The 19996-nt window shown below is 49.0% G+C and overlaps 1 protein-coding gene across 6 annotated transcripts in view; it reads left to right on the top strand.

Annotated features, from left to right (window-relative positions):
• Positions 1-19996, top strand: part of UBR4 (ubiquitin protein ligase E3 component n-recognin 4) — a 131608-nt gene that overhangs the window by 54837 nt on the left and 56775 nt on the right. The window contains exons 45-62 of one of the 6 annotated variants that reach the window (XM_070458795.1): positions 114-285; positions 526-727; positions 1899-2062; positions 2492-2708; positions 3562-3778; positions 4532-4564; positions 5672-5735; positions 6171-6305; positions 7264-7438; positions 8143-8226; positions 8318-8458; positions 9228-9349; positions 10012-10123; positions 11895-12025; positions 12141-12318; positions 12765-12869; positions 14404-14535; positions 15240-15414. In XM_070458795.1, the coding sequence (XP_070314896.1) occupies positions 114-285; positions 526-727; positions 1899-2062; positions 2492-2708; positions 3562-3778; positions 4532-4564; positions 5672-5735; positions 6171-6305; positions 7264-7438; positions 8143-8226; positions 8318-8458; positions 9228-9349; positions 10012-10123; positions 11895-12025; positions 12141-12318; positions 12765-12869; positions 14404-14535; positions 15240-15414 (2559 nt within the window). Of the gene's footprint in view, positions 1-113; positions 286-525; positions 728-1898; positions 2063-2491; positions 2709-3561; positions 3779-4531; positions 4565-5671; positions 5736-6170; positions 6306-7263; positions 7439-8142; positions 8227-8317; positions 8459-9227; positions 9350-10011; positions 10124-11894; positions 12026-12140; positions 12319-12764; positions 12870-14397; positions 14536-15239; positions 15415-19996 lie in introns of all 6 variants that reach the window. The other 5 variants (XM_070458794.1, XM_070458796.1, XM_070458798.1 and 2 more) reach the window with 5 other exon arrangements.

The following is a 19996-nucleotide window of genomic DNA, read 5'->3' as shown; positions in this document are numbered from 1 at the left end:
CGGGTGGGAGTATTTCTCTGAGACTCAGTAGGTAGTGAGGATGCCCTTCAGGTCCACGGAAGAGCTGTTAGGTGGTGAGTGACACCCTGACTGGCCACCTTTGTCGTCTGCAGTTCCAACGGCGGCAGTAAGGCGTCTCCTGCCCTTTGTCAGTGGTCTGAGGTGATGAACCACCCTGGCCTGCTGTGTTGTGTCCAGCAGACTACAGGCGTGCCCCTGGTGGTGATGGTGAAACCGGACACTTTTCTCATCCAGGAAATCAAGACTCTTCCTGCCAAAGCAAAGGTGAGTGCCACATTCCCCCATCGCTTGAGTAGACTGTGACCCTGCCCTATTTTTGTATATCTTGTCGCTTTCCCAGCTCTTCTGTCAGAAGTCTATAGAAGAATCTTCTAGACGTCTTTTCTTTGCCGGCCTTTTGCACCCTCCGCCCCGTTGACCGTGAGACCAGTGGCTTCTCTGCCTCTTTGTGTAGGCCCTGCTCCGTACATGTGGGAACTAACATGGCCCGTCCCCTCCTCCTAGATCCAGGACATGGTGGCCATCAGGCACACGGCCTGCAACGAGCAGCAGCGGACGACGATGATCCTCCTGTGTGAGGACGGCAGCCTGCGCATCTACATGGCCAACGTGGAGAACACCTCCTACTGGCTGCAGCCCTCCCTGCAGCCCAGCAGCGTCATCAGCATCATGAAGCCCGTTCGCAAGCGCAAGGCGGCCACCATCAGTAAGTCCCGCCCTGAGGCCTGCCCGGGGAGGGGGCTCAGAGTAGACGGCCATGGGTACCCGTGAAAAACGGGGACTGGGCCCTCTTCAGTGGTTAAGATTCTGCAGTTCCAGTGCAGGGGGTGTGAGTTCAGTCTCTGGTCAGCTAACTAAGATCTCAAATGCCTTGTGGCACGACAAAAGAAAGAAATGGGGACTGTCTTGCTTGTGTGGCTTATAAAGGTAGAGATTGTGCTAGCTAGTTCCCCAGAAGCAGAGACAAGTTTCCTTCAACTACCCCCTTTCTGAGCATGGCAAACATCTGTTGGCTCTCTGCAGATAGTAGTTCCTAGGTGCCCAGGAAAGAGTGCTCTCTTGGATCTGCTTTGAGATAGTTTTCTCTCCGTTTAGGGAGAGTTGTTTGCCTGATGGAGCAGGCAGGGTGGAACTGGCGGAGGAGTAGATCCTTCAGTTGGTTTATTCTCACCAAGTAGTGTAGAAGCCAGGCCTTCCCTGGTGGCTCAGCTTAAGAATCCACCTGCAATGCAGGAGCCGTGAGTTCACTCCCTGGATTGAGAAGGTCCCGTGGAGGGGAGGGCATGGCGGCCCACTCCAGTATTCTTGCCGGAAGAGCCCCAGGGACAGCCTGGCGGGCCCGAGCCCACGGGGTCGCGGAGTCAGACACGGCTGAAGACGCTGAGCTTGGGCGCGCGCCTTGGGGAAGCCGTCCTGGGTACTGAGCTGGGGGTCCTGCGCCTGAGTGGTAGAGCGGGACTCCTTTAGGAGCGAAAGCTTGCGTTTAGCAGTGAGTGACTTGGTCTGAGCAATAAAGATCATTACAGCGTTCTTCCCACTCCCTGGAGTCTGTTCTAGAGCCTGTGTTTGAGAAAATTGTGCAGCTCATCCTCTACAAAGAAATAGTTCCTGTTGTTCATTTTAGTTAAGCCAGCTCTGAGAGAGCCTGTTGTGAGTGAGTGTTCCAGATCCTGACACCAGATCTCTTTGCCCTGCAGGGTCTTCTTGTGGTTTGGGGTGGTGACTCTTGGGCAGCTGACCACATGTAGGCATCATAGTGATGCCAACCATGTCCTCACGAGTTGGCCCAAGGTTGGGGCGCACGTGTGAGCTCGGGTGCAGAGGATGAGGCTGCGCTAATGACAGTGCTCTCTGGCCCCCGGTGCTGCCCTCCACAGCAACCCGCACCTCCAGCCAGGTGACCTTCCCCATTGACTTCTTTGAGCACAACCAGCAGCTGACTGACGTGGAGTTTGGTGGGAATGACCTCCTGCAGGTCTACAATGCACAGCAGATAAAGCACCGGCTGAATTCCACTGGCATGTATGTGGCCAACACCAAGGTGAGGACCGGCTGCAGTGCCCTGGGTTCAGTCCCTGGGCAGCAGGGCTCACGAACGTATGATGTGAGGAACACATCTCCTGTCGGGATACAGGGCTCACAGTCGCTAACCCTTGACTGTAGTCTGATGGTCCCCAGAATAAACAGATACTCTCAACTCCACGCAGAAGGGCTCCTGCTCCCGTGTTACCAGCAGGGTTACCGTGCACAGGGCGGCAGGAGGTGGTTAAAGCCGGGGAGAAAAGGAGCCTGAAATGGAAGGGTCTCCTCCCCGCCTGTGCTTCCCGTCCTTGGAAGCAAGTCATTGCCAAGAAACTGAAGGATAAAGGTCTTGTGTAGGATCATGCATGTGTCACGGTCTCAGGGAGGACTGGGAGTTGGCCCGTAAGAGCTTGTGTCCATTTGACGACGTGCGCCTCTCCCCCTCCAGCCCGGTGGCTTCACCATTGAGATCAGTAACAACAACAGCAGCATGGTGATGACGGGCATGCGCATCCAGATCGGGACCCAGGCAGTTGAGCGGGCCCCATCGTACATTGAGATCTTCGGCAGGACTATGCAGCTTAACCTGAGTCGCTCACGCTGGTTCGACTTCCCGTTCACCAGAGAAGAAGCCCTGCAGGCTGATAAGAAGCTGAACCTCTTCAGTGAGTCCCCGGCTCCTGGCACAGATTGTATCCATCTCATGATTAATTCTGACTGCAGGGCCACTTCTCTGTGGCTCTCCAGGATTCTGGGGTCCCTCTGCTCTCCCGATAGCTCTGTGGTCTCTGCCATCAGGAAACGTTGAGCTTCATTTGGGATATAAAGGAGGCAAGGTGACAGGAAAGGGATATACTTGAGAATGGGAGGGGTAGAGAGGCGGCAGCTGCTTCAGGGCTCCCTTCTGTAGGCTTGGGTGACCTTGCCAATGGGGCTGCCTGCCTGTCTAGGCAGAGAGGTGGTGAAATTAACACCTGACATCACAAAGCTGTCTGAAGGTGCAGTTGAGGGCCTCAGGGCACATGTCACTGAGAAATGTTTAGCAATGCCCTTAACACCTCAGAGTAGACATCCCTGAGCCTTCCATGAGGTTGACAACTTTCCCTACCATTTACTGGCCACCTGTCTGATACTCTTTCTTCCAGAAACAGTTGCTGTTAGTACGAATGAGGATGATCTGTGCTTTGAACAAAAGGAGTGTTTAGAGATCCCTGGGGGTGGAGTTGGGAGACATGGTATTCTGATAGCACCGGAGGATCCCTGCACTGGTATTTGGGGTCTCTTCGTCTGCGTAGGACTTCATAGACTTTTGGTTCATGGAACTGTGTCTGCATGTATTCAGCATCTGTACCAGGTGAAAGTGCTGCTGAAGTCTCAGGAGATAAAGTTCCTCTGTGACTGTGAAATGGTTGTGGCTCACCATGTTGTCCACACCAGTCTGGTCTTTGCTTTGTAGGGGATGCCCTTTAGAGCCCCTTAGAGAGTGTGCTTCCTAAAGGCTTCTCTTGCTTATCATAGTTGGGGCCTCGGTGGATCCAGCAGGCGTCACCATGATCGATGCTGTGAAAATTTATGGCAAGACTAAGGAGCAGTTTGGCTGGCCTGATGAGCCTCCGGAAGAATTCCCTTCTGCCTCCGTCAGCAACATCTGTCCTTCAAACCTGACCCAGAGCAACGGCACTGGAGACAGTGACTCGGCGGCCCCTGCCGCCACGAGCGGGCCCGTCCTGGAGAGGTACCGGCGCCGGCGGGTAGCCCTTTGTTCTCGCCCGTCCACTCTTCCAGCAGAACCCGAGTCTTGAGAGACCAAGCCCCCATAAGTGTCCCAGGCCTGGCCTGTGACTTCCAAGATTTCACACTGCCCGCCCCCGCATGCAGGGTCTCCTGATGAGCAGCCACGGCTTGCCGGTGTGGCTCCAGGGCTCTGCCCCGGGGCCGCTGTCCCTTCCCTTCTCTTACTGCTCAGGTGCCCTTGGGAGCAGTCGGAGGCTGCTGACCAGAAGACGCTTGAGCCAGAATTAGAGATTAGGATCCAGTCTTGCTGAAATTATAGGGAAAAGTCTTCCCTTTCGTTCCAATTTCATCATCTTCTCATCTTTCTCTGCAGCAGTTACTTCCTGTGGTAATAACACTGCTGCCAAGAGGCTGTCCCAGGCTTCTTGTAGCAGAGTTCAGAGCCCCCTGGGGCTCCCCCCAGTGGCCTTCTTAAGCACTGCGCTTGGCTTCTTCGTGCTGGGGCGCTGCTGGTTTGCCGCCGTAGAGCCGGCAACTCAGGATGTAAGATGTGCAGTTCTTACATTGAAGGCGTGAGAGTAGCCCGGCTTGGAACCACTGCCTCCCACCAGCAGCCTCCCCGCCCCTCCTTTTCTCTGTCTCCCCACGCCCTTCCCACTCTGTTCTTATGTTGTTTGCTTAGGATGTGTTTCCAGGTTTCTCTGAGCTTCACATTTTTTTCCTTTTTTTTTTTTCCTTTTGCTTCTCCCCCAAGTTCTGAAACTGAGTCCCTAACCAAGCTGGACCGGTTAGTATGCCCTCTTTCATTTCTTTGCACGAGCGAGTGTGTGTTAGAGAGCCGTGTAACTGATGGCGTGGCTTTGCGTTGGTTCTGCTCCCGTGGCGAGCCCTGCCGCTTCTCTGTCCCCCTCGCTGCATGGCCACAGAGCTGCCCCGTGCCCCCTGGAGGATGCGGGGGGTTGGACGTGCGCGCTCGGCGTCAGTGCCCCTGCCTTCCCCACCCCGCTCTGCAGGGGTGAGGAGGGGGTGGCGTGCCGAGTCGGGAGGAGCTCTGTCGTCGGAACAGCCGCCAGGGAGCTTGTCCTGTCCTCCTGGGTTTTATGCCCCAGGTCCCTCTCTACTGCCGCCCTCTGCCCCTTGACCTTTCTCTCGCCAGCTGCCTTCTCCACACTTTCCCCTGTCTGTCCAGAGTTTCAGCCCTCAAGTCGTTGGTCTTTTTACTGTGCTGCCTTCAACGCACACGAGGGAGCCCTGGGGAGTGTGGCCCTCTGTACCCTTTGGTGGTTGGGCTTCTTATCCTTCCCTGAGAGAACATTGCCCAGGTTTCTAAAGGGGCTTCATCCTACGCTTTGAATATTGGTAATTGGCGTGAACCTAAAAATCCAGTTGGTTCTCTTCCCCATGCTGGGTGACTCCTACGAAGTGCTTCTGTGCATTTTCTTGGAGGTGTAAGTCAGGTGTAGCCATAGCTCTCCCAGTGTAAGAAGATGGCTTGAACCTCTCCCTTTGTGTATCCCCTTTGCCTACTAATCTTGGGGCACCTGAGCTTCGGGTCCCATCGCATCAAGACTGTTAAGCCTGTCTCCGTGATCCCTGCCACAGGCAGCAGAAGGAAGTGCCCTTATCCTCTTTGAGGAAGAAAAGCCCTGTCTTTGAGTCGCGGATTATGAACGTGGCCTCAGGTTGATCTGCAAGCAGGAACCAGGTTCCTTCCGGCCTGTGATACAGGGAACGACCCACGTGGTGCCTGTGGCAGGTCTTACCGAGCTTTGATTTCGTGTTTGGCGTTCACTCCTGTCCCTAAGGGCCTCGGGACTGTAGTCTGCGCAGGCTAAAGCACCAGGCGGAGAGAAGGGGGGCTTTTGTACTCAAGCCAGCTTTTCTGTCTCCCCAGGCTGGTTGTGAGTTCTTTAGAAGCCCTGGAAAGCTGCTTTGCAGTTGGCCCAATCATCGAGAAGGCAAGTTACTTTTTTAAAGCCCATGGGAGCTTTCTGAAGAGGCAGGAGGTCAGTGGAGTGGTCAGAGGCCCCAAAGCCTTGCAGCTCAAGTACATTTATAGCATGATCTTGATTTGCAAAGGTGATCCAGAGGAGTCTTCAGCTTAAGGCTTTATGTCCTACTTTCAGGGGACCCATGGTGAGAGTGTTTTGTAAAACAGGATGAGTGCTGATTAAAGAGCACTGTTGTAGGAGTCCTGATCTTGGTCTCGATTTCTGTACCTATGTTGTGGGAGGGCTGTAATTTCCGAAGTTCTTTGTTTTGTTCCTTGTGGTCCGTGGAGCCCAACCTAGTCCTGTTAGGCTAGAAGAGGGGGAGGGGGAGGGCAGGGTGTGGGCAGTTCATCCTGCATGGCTTGTGTGGGTTCGTGGCAACCCTGCTGTCTTCTGCATCAGGAGAGAAACAAGACTGCAGCCCAGGAGCTGGCCACGCTGCTGCTGTCCCTGCCAGCGCCCGCCAGCGTCCAGCAGCAGTCCAAGAGCCTGCTGGCCAGCCTGCACACCAGCCGCTCAGCCTACCACAGCCACAAGGTAATCGGGGGTGTCTTCCGTCAGAGTGGACGTGGTGGGACTGACAGGAGAGCAAGTAAGTTGGCGTCTTGGACCTCAAGCCAGGGTGTCGCGGAGTCAGGTGGGGAGAGGAGAGCGCTGAGGTCACACCCACACAGCCTCGTGTTTTCCCTGAGAATGAGTGTCACTCAGAACGAGGACAGGCCCCTGACAGGCCCCTGGTCTGTGCTCTTTTTTTTCCCGTTACTTTTAATAGAATTGACAAGATTTAAGGAAGGGAGGGGAAGGCCATTTGAGTTGGGGTGCTTCTCCCTGGAGGACAGGGGAGGGACTGCTGGGGTCTTCACTGCTCCAGGCCTGCACAGGCCTCAGGGGGGTGCACGCACTTGCTTGTGAAGAATTTGGTGAGTGGGTGAGAGACTTGGGGGAGGTCTGGGGAGAGGGAGTCTCACAAAGTAAGTAGCGACGGAAGGCAGGAAGTTTGGCCAGTTTGGTAAATAGAAAAGAGTGTCAGTATTTCAGATCCATGAGGAGGAAGCCACCAACCCAGATGCCTTGGTTAGCTTCTGCCTCCAATGCAGAGAATTGAGAAATGTGAGGTTAACTTGCTGAACCTCTCAAGGAAAGACAGTTTTGGAAACATAGCTTTGGTACGACCCTGCAGAGAAATGACTTTGTAGGAGAGAGATCTGGGGTGTTGCTATTCCGGAGAATCGGCTGGTTCTGGTTTTTCAATCAGACTGTGATACTGATTTTTGGCTTGTGAGTGTTTTTAAGTGGCTTTAACATTTTGTGTATTTAAGAAGTAGAGCTGTGCTGGGCTGCCTTGAAGGTTTGTTTCCGGTAGTCAGTGGTGACTAACCTGTTCCCTTGGGAGGAAGTCGCCAAGCTGACAGTCTGCCAGCTGCCCTCTCCCCTGGGCTTTAGTACCCAGGCCTTCTTTGTCTTTGGCTCACCCTCTGTGATTCTTCTGTTGTAGGATCAGGCCTTGCTGAGCAAAGCTGTGCAGTGTCTGAACACATCGAGCAGAGAAGGCAAGGATCTGGACCCCGAGGTCTTTCAGAGGCTGGTGGTCACAGCGCGCTCCATCGCCGTCATGCGTCCTAACAACCTCGTGCACTTCACGGAGTCGAAGCTGCCCCAGACGGAAGCAGGTGAACTTGGCCTGCCTGGCCGCGGTCCCGAATCTGCCTGCTCATCTTCTCTACTCTCCCATCTTCTCCTAGTTCTCTCTGGCCTCTGATGGACTTGGTGCTCTAAGACAGGGATCTCACTCTCGTCTTTATAGCTTGTAGGGCTTCTGACATTAGAGTTGTACCGTTTTAATAATTAGGTACTCTTTCCAGTGCTTACCCCTTGGATTACTCTTGAGTTTACTTAGTGTTGTGGACATCAGATGTTATCGGTCTCTGAAAGCACTGCCTCTTTAAAGTCTTCAGGGGAAAGTTAAGCGTGTGCCCTGTGGCTTTAAAGTGACAGCATCAGTCATAGCTCCTGCTCTCGTGCTGTTCTCTCGCCAGTGTTCTGTTAACATGAGTAGCAGCCTCTCTCTCAGCGCTTGATGCCGTTTCCTCCTCTCCTCATGCTGGCTGGGTACCGCACCTGCTTGGCTTTCATCAAATAGAGCTTATCGATGCCTTTACGGTTCTGTTATGTACATGCGCCCATAGGTTGTCTTCATCCTGTTCTTCCCCTAATACCGTAATCCAGGAATCTTTTTAGAAAATCTTAGATGTTCCCCTAGTTTTAGAAGTCGAACAGTTGGACCTGAGATCTCTGACTCTGCTGTAAGATCCTGAATGCTCCCCCTTCTACTTAATTCTAACATACACTGTTTTCTGTGATATTCCTTTCCCAGACTGTTTTTTTCCTAGATGTGCCTGCTGGAATCTAGGGATAGTTGGCATATTGATTGGGGCCCCACTTGAAACTCCCTCCCCAGGCAAGCTTCCTTGACCTGAGTTAACCTTAAAACAAATTAAATTCCATCTTCAATTTACCGTCGTTAATCATTTTTTTTTTCTCCTGCTTAGAAGGAGCAGATGAGGGGCGAGAACCTCAGAAGCAGTTGGAGGGAGACTCCTGTAGTTTCATCACGCAGCTGGTGAACCACTTCTGGAAACTGCACGCCTCCAAACCCAAGAATGCCTTCTTGGCGCCTGCCTGCCTGCCAGGTATCATGTTAAAAGGGACATTTGCTAGTGAAACCTGATGTAAGTTCTTTCTTTGAACAGATTGAACTCTTCACCTTGAGCCTTCCTCATCCATCTCTTCCAGAGTGAATATTTAGGAAATACAAGTCTGTGAGATCAGTGTTCCTGATGGAGGAATTTGCGGTGTGGCAGAGGGATGGGCCTCTCTTGATCTCCCCACGTCGGGTTGCATACTTTCCATAAAGACGTGTGTGTCTGTGTGTGCGCGCGCGAGTGCCTCCTTAGTGGTGTTTATGATTGTTTAAAAAATCTGGGAAGGCTTGATACAAAGCCAGTTAAAAAGGTGAAAGTTAAACGTCATCCTAGAGCATTATTTAGTTTCTAAACTATTGCTGCCTTGAGTGTCTGATTTTCCACGCTGTCCAAGGGGTAGGGGGAAGAGTAAGCTCTGAATAGCAATCTGGAAAATAGAAGGACCTCTGTGCTCACTCGTGTTTGCTTGGGCAGTAAACCCCAAACGCATGTTCAGGGCGTCTTTATCACCTGAGTTCTGGGGATCACTGGGAACATTTGGACTCCACTCGGCTCGTCACACTGGTCTGCTCTGTATTTTGACATCTATGGAGAGTAGACCTATTTATTTCTGTGATGCAGGTTATCTGGAAAAGCTTTTGGGGGAATTGGAGAGATTTAGGAGACTATTAATGGAGCAAATCATAAATAATACTGGTGGCCTACATTCTGTGTGTGTGTATGTTGTTTGTTTCTCTCTGTATGTGCTCTCCTTTAGGCCTGACCCACATTGAAGCTACCGTCAACGCTCTGGTGGACATTATCCACGGCTACTGTACCTGTGAGCTGGACTGCATTAACACAGCCTCCAGGATCTACATGCAGATGCTCTTGTGTCCTGTACGTTTCCTCACCACCCCGATAATCCCTACCAGCCTAATGTCTGGACAAGATGTTTTTACAAGTTTGCTAGCTAATGAAATAAAATAGTCTTAAGGGAAGGCAATGGGAATTAAGAATTTTGAAGATCAGTAAAACCTGTAACATCTTACTCATTCCATGGAAAGAAAGGTTGGGAAAGGGAGTGAACTTGGTCTTTCTCGTCCAGTCGCTGAGGAATATGCTGATGGTTGTTTCACAGTTAGTGCTATGTTAAGTATTAATTAAATGAGTACCTGGATGAACACCATCAGGGTCTGCTTTCAGTGACTCTAGCAAAGAAGCTAGTGTTGCAAGGACTGATTTTAGCACAGAGTTAAGATGAGCCTGATCCTCTGATGAAAAGGCAAAACCCGTGTGTAGAGAGCTGAAGGGACTTCAGGGACAAGTGACCTGCCAGTCTATTACCAGGAACTAAGATACAGGATGCAGTGTACAGGTCTTCTCTATGCCAGGTCGGGGAGTGGACTTGGCTGCTGATCTGATGCAGCAGGTTGCAGGCGAGAGTAGGCAGATTTTCCATGTGCGTGTAAGCGGTGGTCCAAGGAAGCAAAGTGTTTTATAGACAGTGTCATAAATAACATTAAAACCTAAGAATGATGGGTTTTTTTTTTCAACCTCAGGATCCTGCTGTGAGCTTCTCTTGTAAACAAGCTCTAATTCGAGTCCTCAGGCCAAGGAACAGACGGAGACATGTGACTTTGCCCTCCTCCCCTCGAAGCAACACTCCAATGGGTAATGTGAGGTCTGCGCTTAGGCGCGTGTGAGCGTGGTGGGTGTGGCAGAAGGGAAATGAAGCGTTAGGATATACTGCTCACGTTGACCAAGGTCCTGGAGACTTCTGTTTATGTGTCCATTGGTACACTCTGCCTTATTCCATAAAGAATTTAAGATGGTGTATAAAAAGCTTATAGCAAGTAGAATAAGGAGAAGGAAAGTTGAATCCAAGGAAACATAAAGGTACAATAGTAAAATCAAGCCAAGGAGATAAAATCTACATCACAGAGTCCGGTATGATAGTTAAGTGAAGCGCTCGTATTTGGCTGAAAGCTTCTAAAAAGCCATAGTGCAAATGAAATGAGAACAGTTCAAAAATCAAAGTGACTAAAAAAGCCCTCCATTTTTCAGGAACTGAAAAATTTCCTGGCCTGAATGCTCTTGCATTATGGGTCCATTTTGTTGCCTAATGGTTAGTATGCTCAGTGGTTTTACTTCCAGTAAAATTGAAGGTAAATTTCACAAGAAATTTCCCTCTTGATACACTTGGATACAAGTTAAGGACATAACATTTATCATTTTAGTAAAAGCAGTTCTAAAAATTGTCTGAATCGTAGCCTTAGTATCTTGTGTAACTCTGGTTACTTGGTTTGGCTCAGTAGTAAAAACTCCTGGTTACTTGGTTTGGCTCAGTAGTAAAAACTCCAATGAAAGTCACATAGGTAGTTTAAGGTTTTCTATTAGCCACTTGATAAAGAGTAAAAAGAAATGAGACATTAATTTACTAATATAACCCAGTATATAAAAAATATTATTTTAACATGTAGTTAATCTAAAAAATTAATAATAGTAGTAAAATATTCTCCATTCCTGAAACAACTTTTTGGAAGAGCTTTAAACATCTGGCGTGTGCCGTGTACATCAACACACCCTTTCCTTGTGGACCCGCCACTTTGTAGCTAGTGGCTGTGGCTGCTTGTGGCACAGTGCAGGTCTAGATGCACTCATGCAGCTTCACGACCTTCAGATAATCTTCCTTGAATGTCATTCACCTTATCTAAGTCTTCGATTAGTCAGGCAGCCATTTGTGCATCTTTTCTCTGAGGAGACCCTCCAGTCGGTAAATAGTTTGTTTCCAGTTAAGGCCACATCCACATGTGTTTTCAGCCCGTCAGGCAGAAGGCGAGGTCTCCATCCTCTTCTGATGATTAGGGGTCTAACCTAGGCTTCTCCACTTTCAGAAGGCCTTTCCCCTTCACACCGAAGCTGGTTGGGGTAGTACTGTCCTCAGTTTCATCCAGTGGTTTCACATTTCAGTTGGCTCTTCTCATAATAATTATGTAGTGTGAAAAACCTCACAGACCCAGTTGTTTCTGGGGAGAAAAAAAGGGAAAATAACACTCCAAGCTGCCATGACTGATAACAGATAAGCAGTCTCAATTGTAGTGTTTGGTCTCTTGAGGGTTGATGGGAGCTCTTGAGGTCTGCTGGTCTTAGACTTTTCTGCTTTATGGAATCCAAGGTTTTTTTGATGTTGTTTTCCTTCATCGGCCAGAAAAAACTTACCCTAAGGGGGTCCAGCTGTCACTGCCAGCCCCCGCTCCCCAGATCCTGCCGGGTCCAAACGCAAGAGAGCAAGGCCAGACACGGCCCCTGGGGTTGCCCCTTGGGGCACCGGGTGCTGGCTGGCAGCATGTCCTGGCGCTTGTCTGCTCTGCAGCTTGTCCTCCCACGCGCTGTGGGAGGGACGAGCCAGCGCCCTCAGGTGACGGAGCTTCCTCTGACTCAGGAGACAAGGACGACGATGACGATGATGACGCGGATGAGAAAATGCAGTCATCGGGGATCCCGAATGGTGGGCACATCCGTCAGGAAAGCCAGGAGCAGAGTGAGGTGGACCACGGAGATTTTGAGATGGTGGTGAGTCTGGCAGCAGGCGGGGAGGAGGAGCCTCGGCACGCTCCTCCAGCTCTCATTCGGGGACTTCCCCAAGCTCCCGTGACCACGGGACACTGACGGAGCTCTCTCTCTGCAGTCTGAGTCGATGGTCCTGGAGACGGCGGAAAATGTCAACAATGGCAACCCCTCTCCCCTGGAGGCCCTGCTGGCAGGCGCAGAGGGCTTCCCCCCCATGCTGGACATCCCGCCTGACGCAGATGACGAGACCATGGTTGAGCTAGCCATTGCCCTGAGCCTGCAGCAGGACCAGCAAGGTAGAAGGCAGTGCCAGGAGCATAGCGGCCCCTTGGCCTTGCGCAGGAAAGAGGGTTTGGCAGTTACTGATAACCAGCTGGCTTAGCTTATCCCCACACCTGGGGAGAGGGCGATCTGGGTGAGAGCTGTGCAGAGACGCAGATGGAGAGTGAGGGACTGAGCCGGCTTCTCCACGTGGGGGCCACTCTCATAGTGCTGGCGGTTTGCTCTTTTGGCTTGTCTCCTCCCGGATTGGGTAGAGTCCTCCAGCCTGTGTCCTGCCTGAGCTGAAGGGAGCCTTCCACCATCTCTGTGACCGGACTTGGTGGGTGGACAGCAGTGGCTGTTGAGTAGCTTTCTCTAGGCCAGAGTGGGTCACACGCTGGCGAGTTCAGGCTCTGAGGGCGGCAGGCGGCGGGGCGGGGCCTGGCGGGGACGCCGTGCTCACTCCCCGCTTGTCCCCCAGGCAGCAGCAGCAGTGCCCTGGGCCTGCAGAGCCTGGGGCTGTCCGGCCAGGCACCCAGCTCTTCCTCTCTGGACGCAGGAACCCTCTCTGACACCACAGCATCAGGTAACTGTCCACAGCAAGGAGCGCGGCCTAGGGCCCCAGGAGCCTCGGGCCTCGTCTCCGGTGCTGTGAGAGTGTCACGGGCAGCTGCTTTGACAGGCCATTCTGGACTTCCTGCTTCTGCCTTGGCTTTAGAAATGCGGGCGCGGAAGGCCCAGCGCTGCAGCTCGGCAAAGACGCTATGGCTGCGCTTCCCTCCACTCTGCATGCTGCCTGGCTTCAGCTGATTCCCCCACAAAGGCCAGGAGAGCAGCCTGCAGGTTGACCAGCTTTAGGGCTGAAATCGCCGCTTTCAGGCTTCTTCACCAGAGTTCTAACATCTAACATCTTAGATAAGATCAAAAGGGAGACAGGAAACAGAGCGCATACCTTTTAACTTCTTTCTCTTCATCTGCTGCAAGAAGCAGAGTGAACGTTTCAGGTCAGCGTGGGTCACCACCAAGGATCTGAGCTTGGGGGGTAGGGTTTTTACGGACAATTCAAATGCATAGGAAATCTTCAGACTTCTTTTTGTGTTTACTTTCAATCTCTTTCCTAATTTGATTTTTAAAAAACCAACATCCTGAGTGGAGAGTTGGGCTGGAATAGAGGAGGTTGGAGCATCTGGACAGTCTCCTGGAAAGTCAACCCCTGAGTAATCTGAGGGTTGACTGAGAGTCTTCAGACTGATGTGTGCCTCTGTGTGTGTGTGTGTGTGTGTGTGTGTGTGTGTGTTTTCCTCTCTTTCCTGTTTTGATGTCTTACCCTGCGTAGTTGAGAAAGGGAGAGACTGGCTGTCCCCTGTCCCCGCTGCCGTGGCTTGCTGCTTCCCTCAGGTCCCCGAGTTGCTGTCACGTCAGGCTTGCTCGCTGCTGTGTGGTGCCGGCCGTGTTCTGCCGTGCTCTGTGGCTGTCTTGGCTTTCCTCCCCGTGTATCTCATCCAGCATTTTCCTCCTGTCTCAGCTCCGCCCTGATCCTGGATGCTGTGGCTGTCTCTGGGGAATTTCCTTGCTTCATTATTAGCATCTGATGGGGAAGTTTGAAATTTCCCAGTGAGCTCCCCTCTGGACCATCTGATTAAAAAAACAAACAAACAGGGTTGATTCAAGAGCTCATGAAAAGGGATTTCCTAGCATTAGTGTAAATTAGTTACAAAACAAATCTGAAAATTCAGAATCTATGCTTTTGAATGGTACTGACTAGTTTCTGATCTCAGCAGGTGTCAGTAACACCTAGACTATGGTGACCATAAAGCATTTTAGGTAGAAAACTGTCCATGTCACAGATTCTTGAATCCCTGCACTGTTTTACTCGCACTGTGATGTAACAGCGAAGGAAATGCCCAGTGAACTGGGTTTTCACTTCTGTCTAAGTACTGTGTGCAGCGCACCATGTGGAGTGTCTGTTAGTGATTAACCAGCAAAGCAGATCTTTCCCTTTTTCCTTGGACGACAGGATGTTTAAACTGTATTGTGTCTACCGTGCTGTGTGGTTTGCTGCCTTCGCCCCGAGAAGGGGTTTTTCCCTGTAACAGCTCTTGTTACTCTCTCAGCCCCAGCCTCGGACGACGAGGGCAGCACGGCCGCGACGGATGGCTCCACGCTGCGGACCTCCCCTGCCGACCACGGGGGCAGTGTGGGCTCGGAGAGCGGGGGCAGCGCCGTGGACTCGGTGGCTGGCGAACACAGCGGTAATGTGCCTGGAGGCCCCGGCCTCCTTGGAAGGGGAGGGTGGGGACAGAGTAGGCGTGCCTGCCTGGGTCCTGAGCCGGGTTTCAGCAGAGGGACGTTTAATCATCTGTTAGTGGAAGAAAGAACGATGTACGTAATTCCAAATCAGGATTCACTTAAGACAACTATGGTTTGACTTTGAAATCAGTCATGCTTTGGTCTTTGCTTCTTTCATTGGGGAAAGAGATTGGGGGCAGTGCTGCTGTTCACAGCCTGGTGTATTAATAGAGCAGGCCATCTGTGCTAGCTGGTGGGGGCGGGGCTCTAAAATGAGGAAGCATGACAGAGCCATTTTGGCTTGATCTTAAAAAATCAGTCTTTGTTTGAAAACTGGCTGTGAACATTTTTTTGTGAAAGAGATACAGAGTAGCTGATAATTTTCTAGAGTCCCAAATCAATTTACGTTTCCTCTGAAACACAATATGGAAATACATCAGCAGCTGTTTAAGATTAGTCTTGTGGGTAGGTCTTACGTTCTTTGGGTACCCAGAAAGTCAATTTAGTCATCGTGTGCCATGGGGCCGAAATCGTGAATTCAGTCCTCACTGAGCTTCACACGAAAGGAAAAATTTTTCTAAAGCTACCAGTCAGATAGGTTTGGAATGCATTGGATTTCACCAGGCTCTGCGAGTTGATTTGCACTTTTTAAACCGTCTCCCTCTAGTGTCTGGCCGGAGCAGTGCTTATGGTGATGCCACGGCAGAGGGGCATCCGGCTGGACCAGGAAGCGTCAGTTCAAGCACTGGCGCCATCAGCACCGCCACCGGTCACCAGGAAGGAGACGGCTCCGAGGGAGAAGGGGACGGGGAAGGGGAAGCAGACGTCCACGCTAGCAACAGGTCAGGGCCAGGCCGCTGGCACGCACGGACTTTCCTGGGGGGCGCATGTTTGAGGGTTAGGATGGTGGGTCACTTGCTGGAGATGGAGAGGTGACAGTAGTGTATTTCTTTTGAAATGTGAAGGTTGTAGACTCAGAAGCAGTTTGAAAATGGTAGGAAAGTTTAGGTCTGTCTCCTGGTCCTAACTGCAGTTGTGTCAAGTCGGTTGCAGAGAAAATACAAAGTGGTTTTTCTCATAAGGGCTGCCTGTATCCCTTAAAGTGATTGTCATAAAACCACGTGTCCTCCTTACTGAAATCTCTCTTTACTAAGCATACCGTAGACTCATCTTGTAGCATTCTCCTTATAAATGGCACTGTTGTGGGCCCAGCAGTGACAGGTGCTCAGCAGCACTAGCAGTAGCTCCTTGTTCAGCGTGTTAGGTAATAGAGAATTAAGACAGCTAGTGTCAGTTTACAGCTAGAAACACCCCTGGTGAGGCACTTGGCAATTTGAAAGTAATCCATGAAATTCCTAATCCAGCCCCTTTAAAAATTTTGGTTGGAAAAAAAATTGTTTTTGGTGGTATTTGGTACTGCATTGGTGGAGTGAGTGTATCCTTAACCAAGAGGAGATTAGAGAAAGAGAAGAGAAGGAAGGAAAAAACCCCAAGACTATACCCAGGTGGCACTAGTGATAAAGAATCCGCCTCCAGTGCACGAGATGCAGGAGACGTGATCTGATCTCTGGGTGAGGAAGATCTCCTGGAGCAGGAAATGGCAACCTGCTCCAGTATTCTTGTCTTGAAAACTGCATGGACAGGGGAGCCTGGCTGGCTACAGTCCATGGATTTGCAAAGAGTTGGATACAGCTGAGCACACACACTTGTGATCTATCTGATGCTTGTTACATTTTGTGTGGCCCGTAGTTACCACATTGGTGCAGGAATCAGTATTTTGAACTGAATGGTTTCTTTCAGGAAAAGAGGTAAGTGAAGCGGTCAGGTGTTGGAGGCGTTTTGAGAGGGCGTCAGCGAGTGTCTCCTCTCCTCCCTGTATCCTGCGCTCCCACCTAGCTCCTGCAGCACCCCTTTGGGGACGGTGCCCTCTGACGGTTACCTGAGGCTAACCCCGTCCCAGCCTCGAGGCTGTTGCGGAGCCCCAGTGTGAGTCCCCACTGGCTGGCTGTCGCACACACAGTAGTGTGTGTGCGTCCGTGTTACTCTCCACTCGTCCCCCACGCCCACCCCACTGCGTCCACACGTCTGCACTCTCGGTCTGCGTCTCCATTGCTGCCCCGCACATGGGTTCATCAGCACTGTCTTTCTAGGTTCCATGTTTGTGTGTTAATATATGATATTTGTTTTTCTTTTTCTGACTGACTTCACTCTGTAGAAGAGGCTCTCGGTTCATCCACTTCTTTAAAGCTGACTCGATTGCATTCATTTTCATGGCTCAGTACTACTCCACTGTGTATGTGGACCGCAGCTTCTTACCCGCTCATCGGCCAGCGGACCTCTAGGTTGCTTCCGTGTCCTGACTATTGCAGATAGTGCTGCAGTGAACACTGGCACACACGTGTCCTTTTCATTACGGTTTGCTCAGCGTATATGCCTCGTGGTGGGATTGCCGTGTTGTATGGTGGTAGTATTCCTGCTTTTTTAAGGAGTCTCCATGCTGTCTTCCACAGTGGCTGTATCAATTTACATTCCCACCAGCAGTGCAGGCGCATTCCCCTTCTCCACATCCTCTCCAGTATTCATTGTTTGTAGATTTTTTTTGGTGATGGCCATTCTGACTGGTGTGAGGTGATATCTCATTGTAGTTTTGATTGCATTTCTCTATTGATGAGTGATTTTGAGCATCTTTTCATGTGTCTATTAGCATCTGTGTTCTTCTTTGGAGACGCGTCTGTAGGTCCTTTGCTGACTTTTTGACTGGATTGTTTGTGTTTCTGGGATTTGTTCTTTAACTGCTTCACCTAAAAGACATTTTCTACTTAATCTTTTGTTTTCCTCTTAATGTGATTTCTAGGTTAACTATGTGTGTTCAGGTAATGTAATCTTTGTGATTTTTGCTTCTTTGAAGTTTATTCTTTGAAATATTTAAAATCTACTCTATCGTTGCTTTTTATGGTTGCTTAACTTTTGAACAGTTAGGTTCACTTCTAACTAATGTTAATCACTGATCTATTTGCGTTTATTTTGTGCTTCTTCCTTGTTCTGCTTGTTTCTGAGTTTCTTTTTGTCTTCTTTGTAGCCCCTTTGGGTTAATTTGCTCTCCAGCCCCACCTCCCCACCTTTGCACCTTTGGAAGTTGTTCACTCAGTTTCCAATCTTGTAATAGTTGTACTAATCATTTCAATATGCATACTTAACCCGAAACTAAAGTTAACAAGAGCTGTATCTTCTTGTAGAAAATATATAATAAGACTTCTACATTGAAGACTATGAAAACTAGTTGAGAGAAAATAAATGAGCGGATACACTATATTTATGGATTGAAAGATTCATTGTTTAAAGATAACAGCTGTCTCTAAATTGATACAGGTTCAGTATAATCCCAGTAAAAAATCTCAGCTGGCTTTACTGTATGTGTAAGAATCGACAAGCTGGTACTAAAATTCATTTGGAAGAGTAAAAGACTAAGGTCAACCAAGACAGTACTGAAGAAAACCCCCAGAATTATGAGCACTGCACAACTGCAGCCTATTATAAAGCTGTGTTCAGTAAGACAGTGGGATTTTGGTTCAAGGATAGACAAAATAGATGAGTGCAACAGACTAGAGCTCAGAAACAGATTCGCATGTACCCGGGCACCTGGCTTATGATACAGTGACTTCTGCACAGTGCGGGGAAGGCATGCTCTTTTTCAGCCAGTGGCAGTGGGTTGGTTGGAAATTAATCTGTAATAAAATGAGTCTTTTTTTCGTTTTATGACCTGATCATAAACAAAAATCCATTGCACTGTGGATTTAACTGCACAAGATAATGCTCCGCTGGTTTTATTTTTCATTTATTTCTATTTTTATTGTGTTATAGTTGCTTTACAATGTTCTGTTGGTCTCTGCTGTGCAATGAAATGAGTCAGTTACACGAGCGTGTCTTCTCCCTCTTGAACCCTTTCCCCAAATCTCATCCATCGAGGTCACCACAGAAAGCTTACTAGTTTTAGCAGACAAAACGTCTTCATAACTTAGGGTTGGCAAAGATTTCTTAGATAGGACACAAAAAGTATTAACTAAAAGGAAAAAATACATAAATGGGACTATATTTCAGCAGCTAATGCTTTTTTTTTTCCTACTTTTCTCTCACTGTCAAGATTTGAGAGAGCTAATTTTTCTCACAGGCTCCTTGGAGAAGTGGTATATATTTCTGTTACTTTTAGACTCAGGTTTTTTCTTCTGTGGATTTTTCCTGAGGTTCTCATAGAAGGCCCGCCCCACTTGGAGCAGACTCTGGGTGTCCTTTCCCTATTCCAGATGCCTTGTAAGGTCCTAGCAACCTGGTGCCCAAGTGCTTTCAGAGCATCATGGCCTCAACTTTTCAGATGTCCTAAAATCAGTGTCAGGGCTCTGCTTACCCTTCTGGATTTTTGTCTTCACTCATCCCCTGACCTAATAATTTCTTCATTGCTGGTGAGTTCTTTATTGCTTTTAATTTTGTATTCAGTGATCTTTCTAAATTCACTTAAATTCTAATTATAGATTTTGGTAATTAGACTAATCCTAATTATGAGTTTGGTTAGTAGATTAATTCTTATCATAAATTCTGCATGAATAATCCTGTCTTCTGTAAATAATGGCATTTAACTTTTTTCTCTCCAATCTTTATACCTTTTAATTGCCTTTTCTTGCTTTATTGTTTTGGGTCGGACAGAAGTGGTGATGTGGAAAACCTTATCTCATTCCCAGACACAGGAGAAAAGGTTTACTATTTTACTGTTAAGTATGATGTTAACTGGAGGGTTTTCCAGGATATTCTCTATCAAATTTTGTTCCTAGTTTGTGGGAGATATTTTACCTTGGAGATAGTGAAGGACTGAAGCCTGGCGTGTTGCAGTACTTGGGGTCGCAGAGAGTCAGATACAGTTTAGTCGACTGAACAACAGTTTTATCTCGAATTGGTTTTTGAAGCTTTCCAGTTGTTTTTGTTGCACTTAGTTGATTATATGTCTTTTCTCCTTTATTCTTTTTAAGGTTGTAAATTACAGTAATTGATATTTTCCATTATTAAGCCAACCTTCTGGGGACACCTAATCATGATATCTTATCCTTTGTATCACTGGATTTTATTTGCTAATATTTTATTTAGGCCTGTAGTTTTTCTTCTTTGAAACATTTTTGTCAGGTATCGATATTCATATTATTCTGGCCTCGTAAAGTAAGTGAGGATGTGTTTCCCTTTCTCTGTTCTCTACAAAAGGTTGTATAAGATAGGTTTTATTTCCTCTATAAATTCTTAGAAAAATTTATCTGTGGAGTCATCTGGATCTAGACTTCCTTTAAGAGAAGACTTTAACTATAGATTCACTCTTTAAATGATACAGAATTATTTTTGTTGCTTCATGTGTCGATTTTTGTATGTTGTGCATTTCAAGAAATT

The sequence above is a fragment of the Odocoileus virginianus genome, chromosome 30 (genome assembly GCF_023699985.2).
Source record: "Odocoileus virginianus isolate 20LAN1187 ecotype Illinois chromosome 30, Ovbor_1.2, whole genome shotgun sequence".
NCBI lineage: Eukaryota > Metazoa > Chordata > Mammalia > Artiodactyla > Cervidae > Odocoileus > Odocoileus virginianus.
This window is presented reverse-complemented; position numbering and strand designations above follow the sequence as displayed.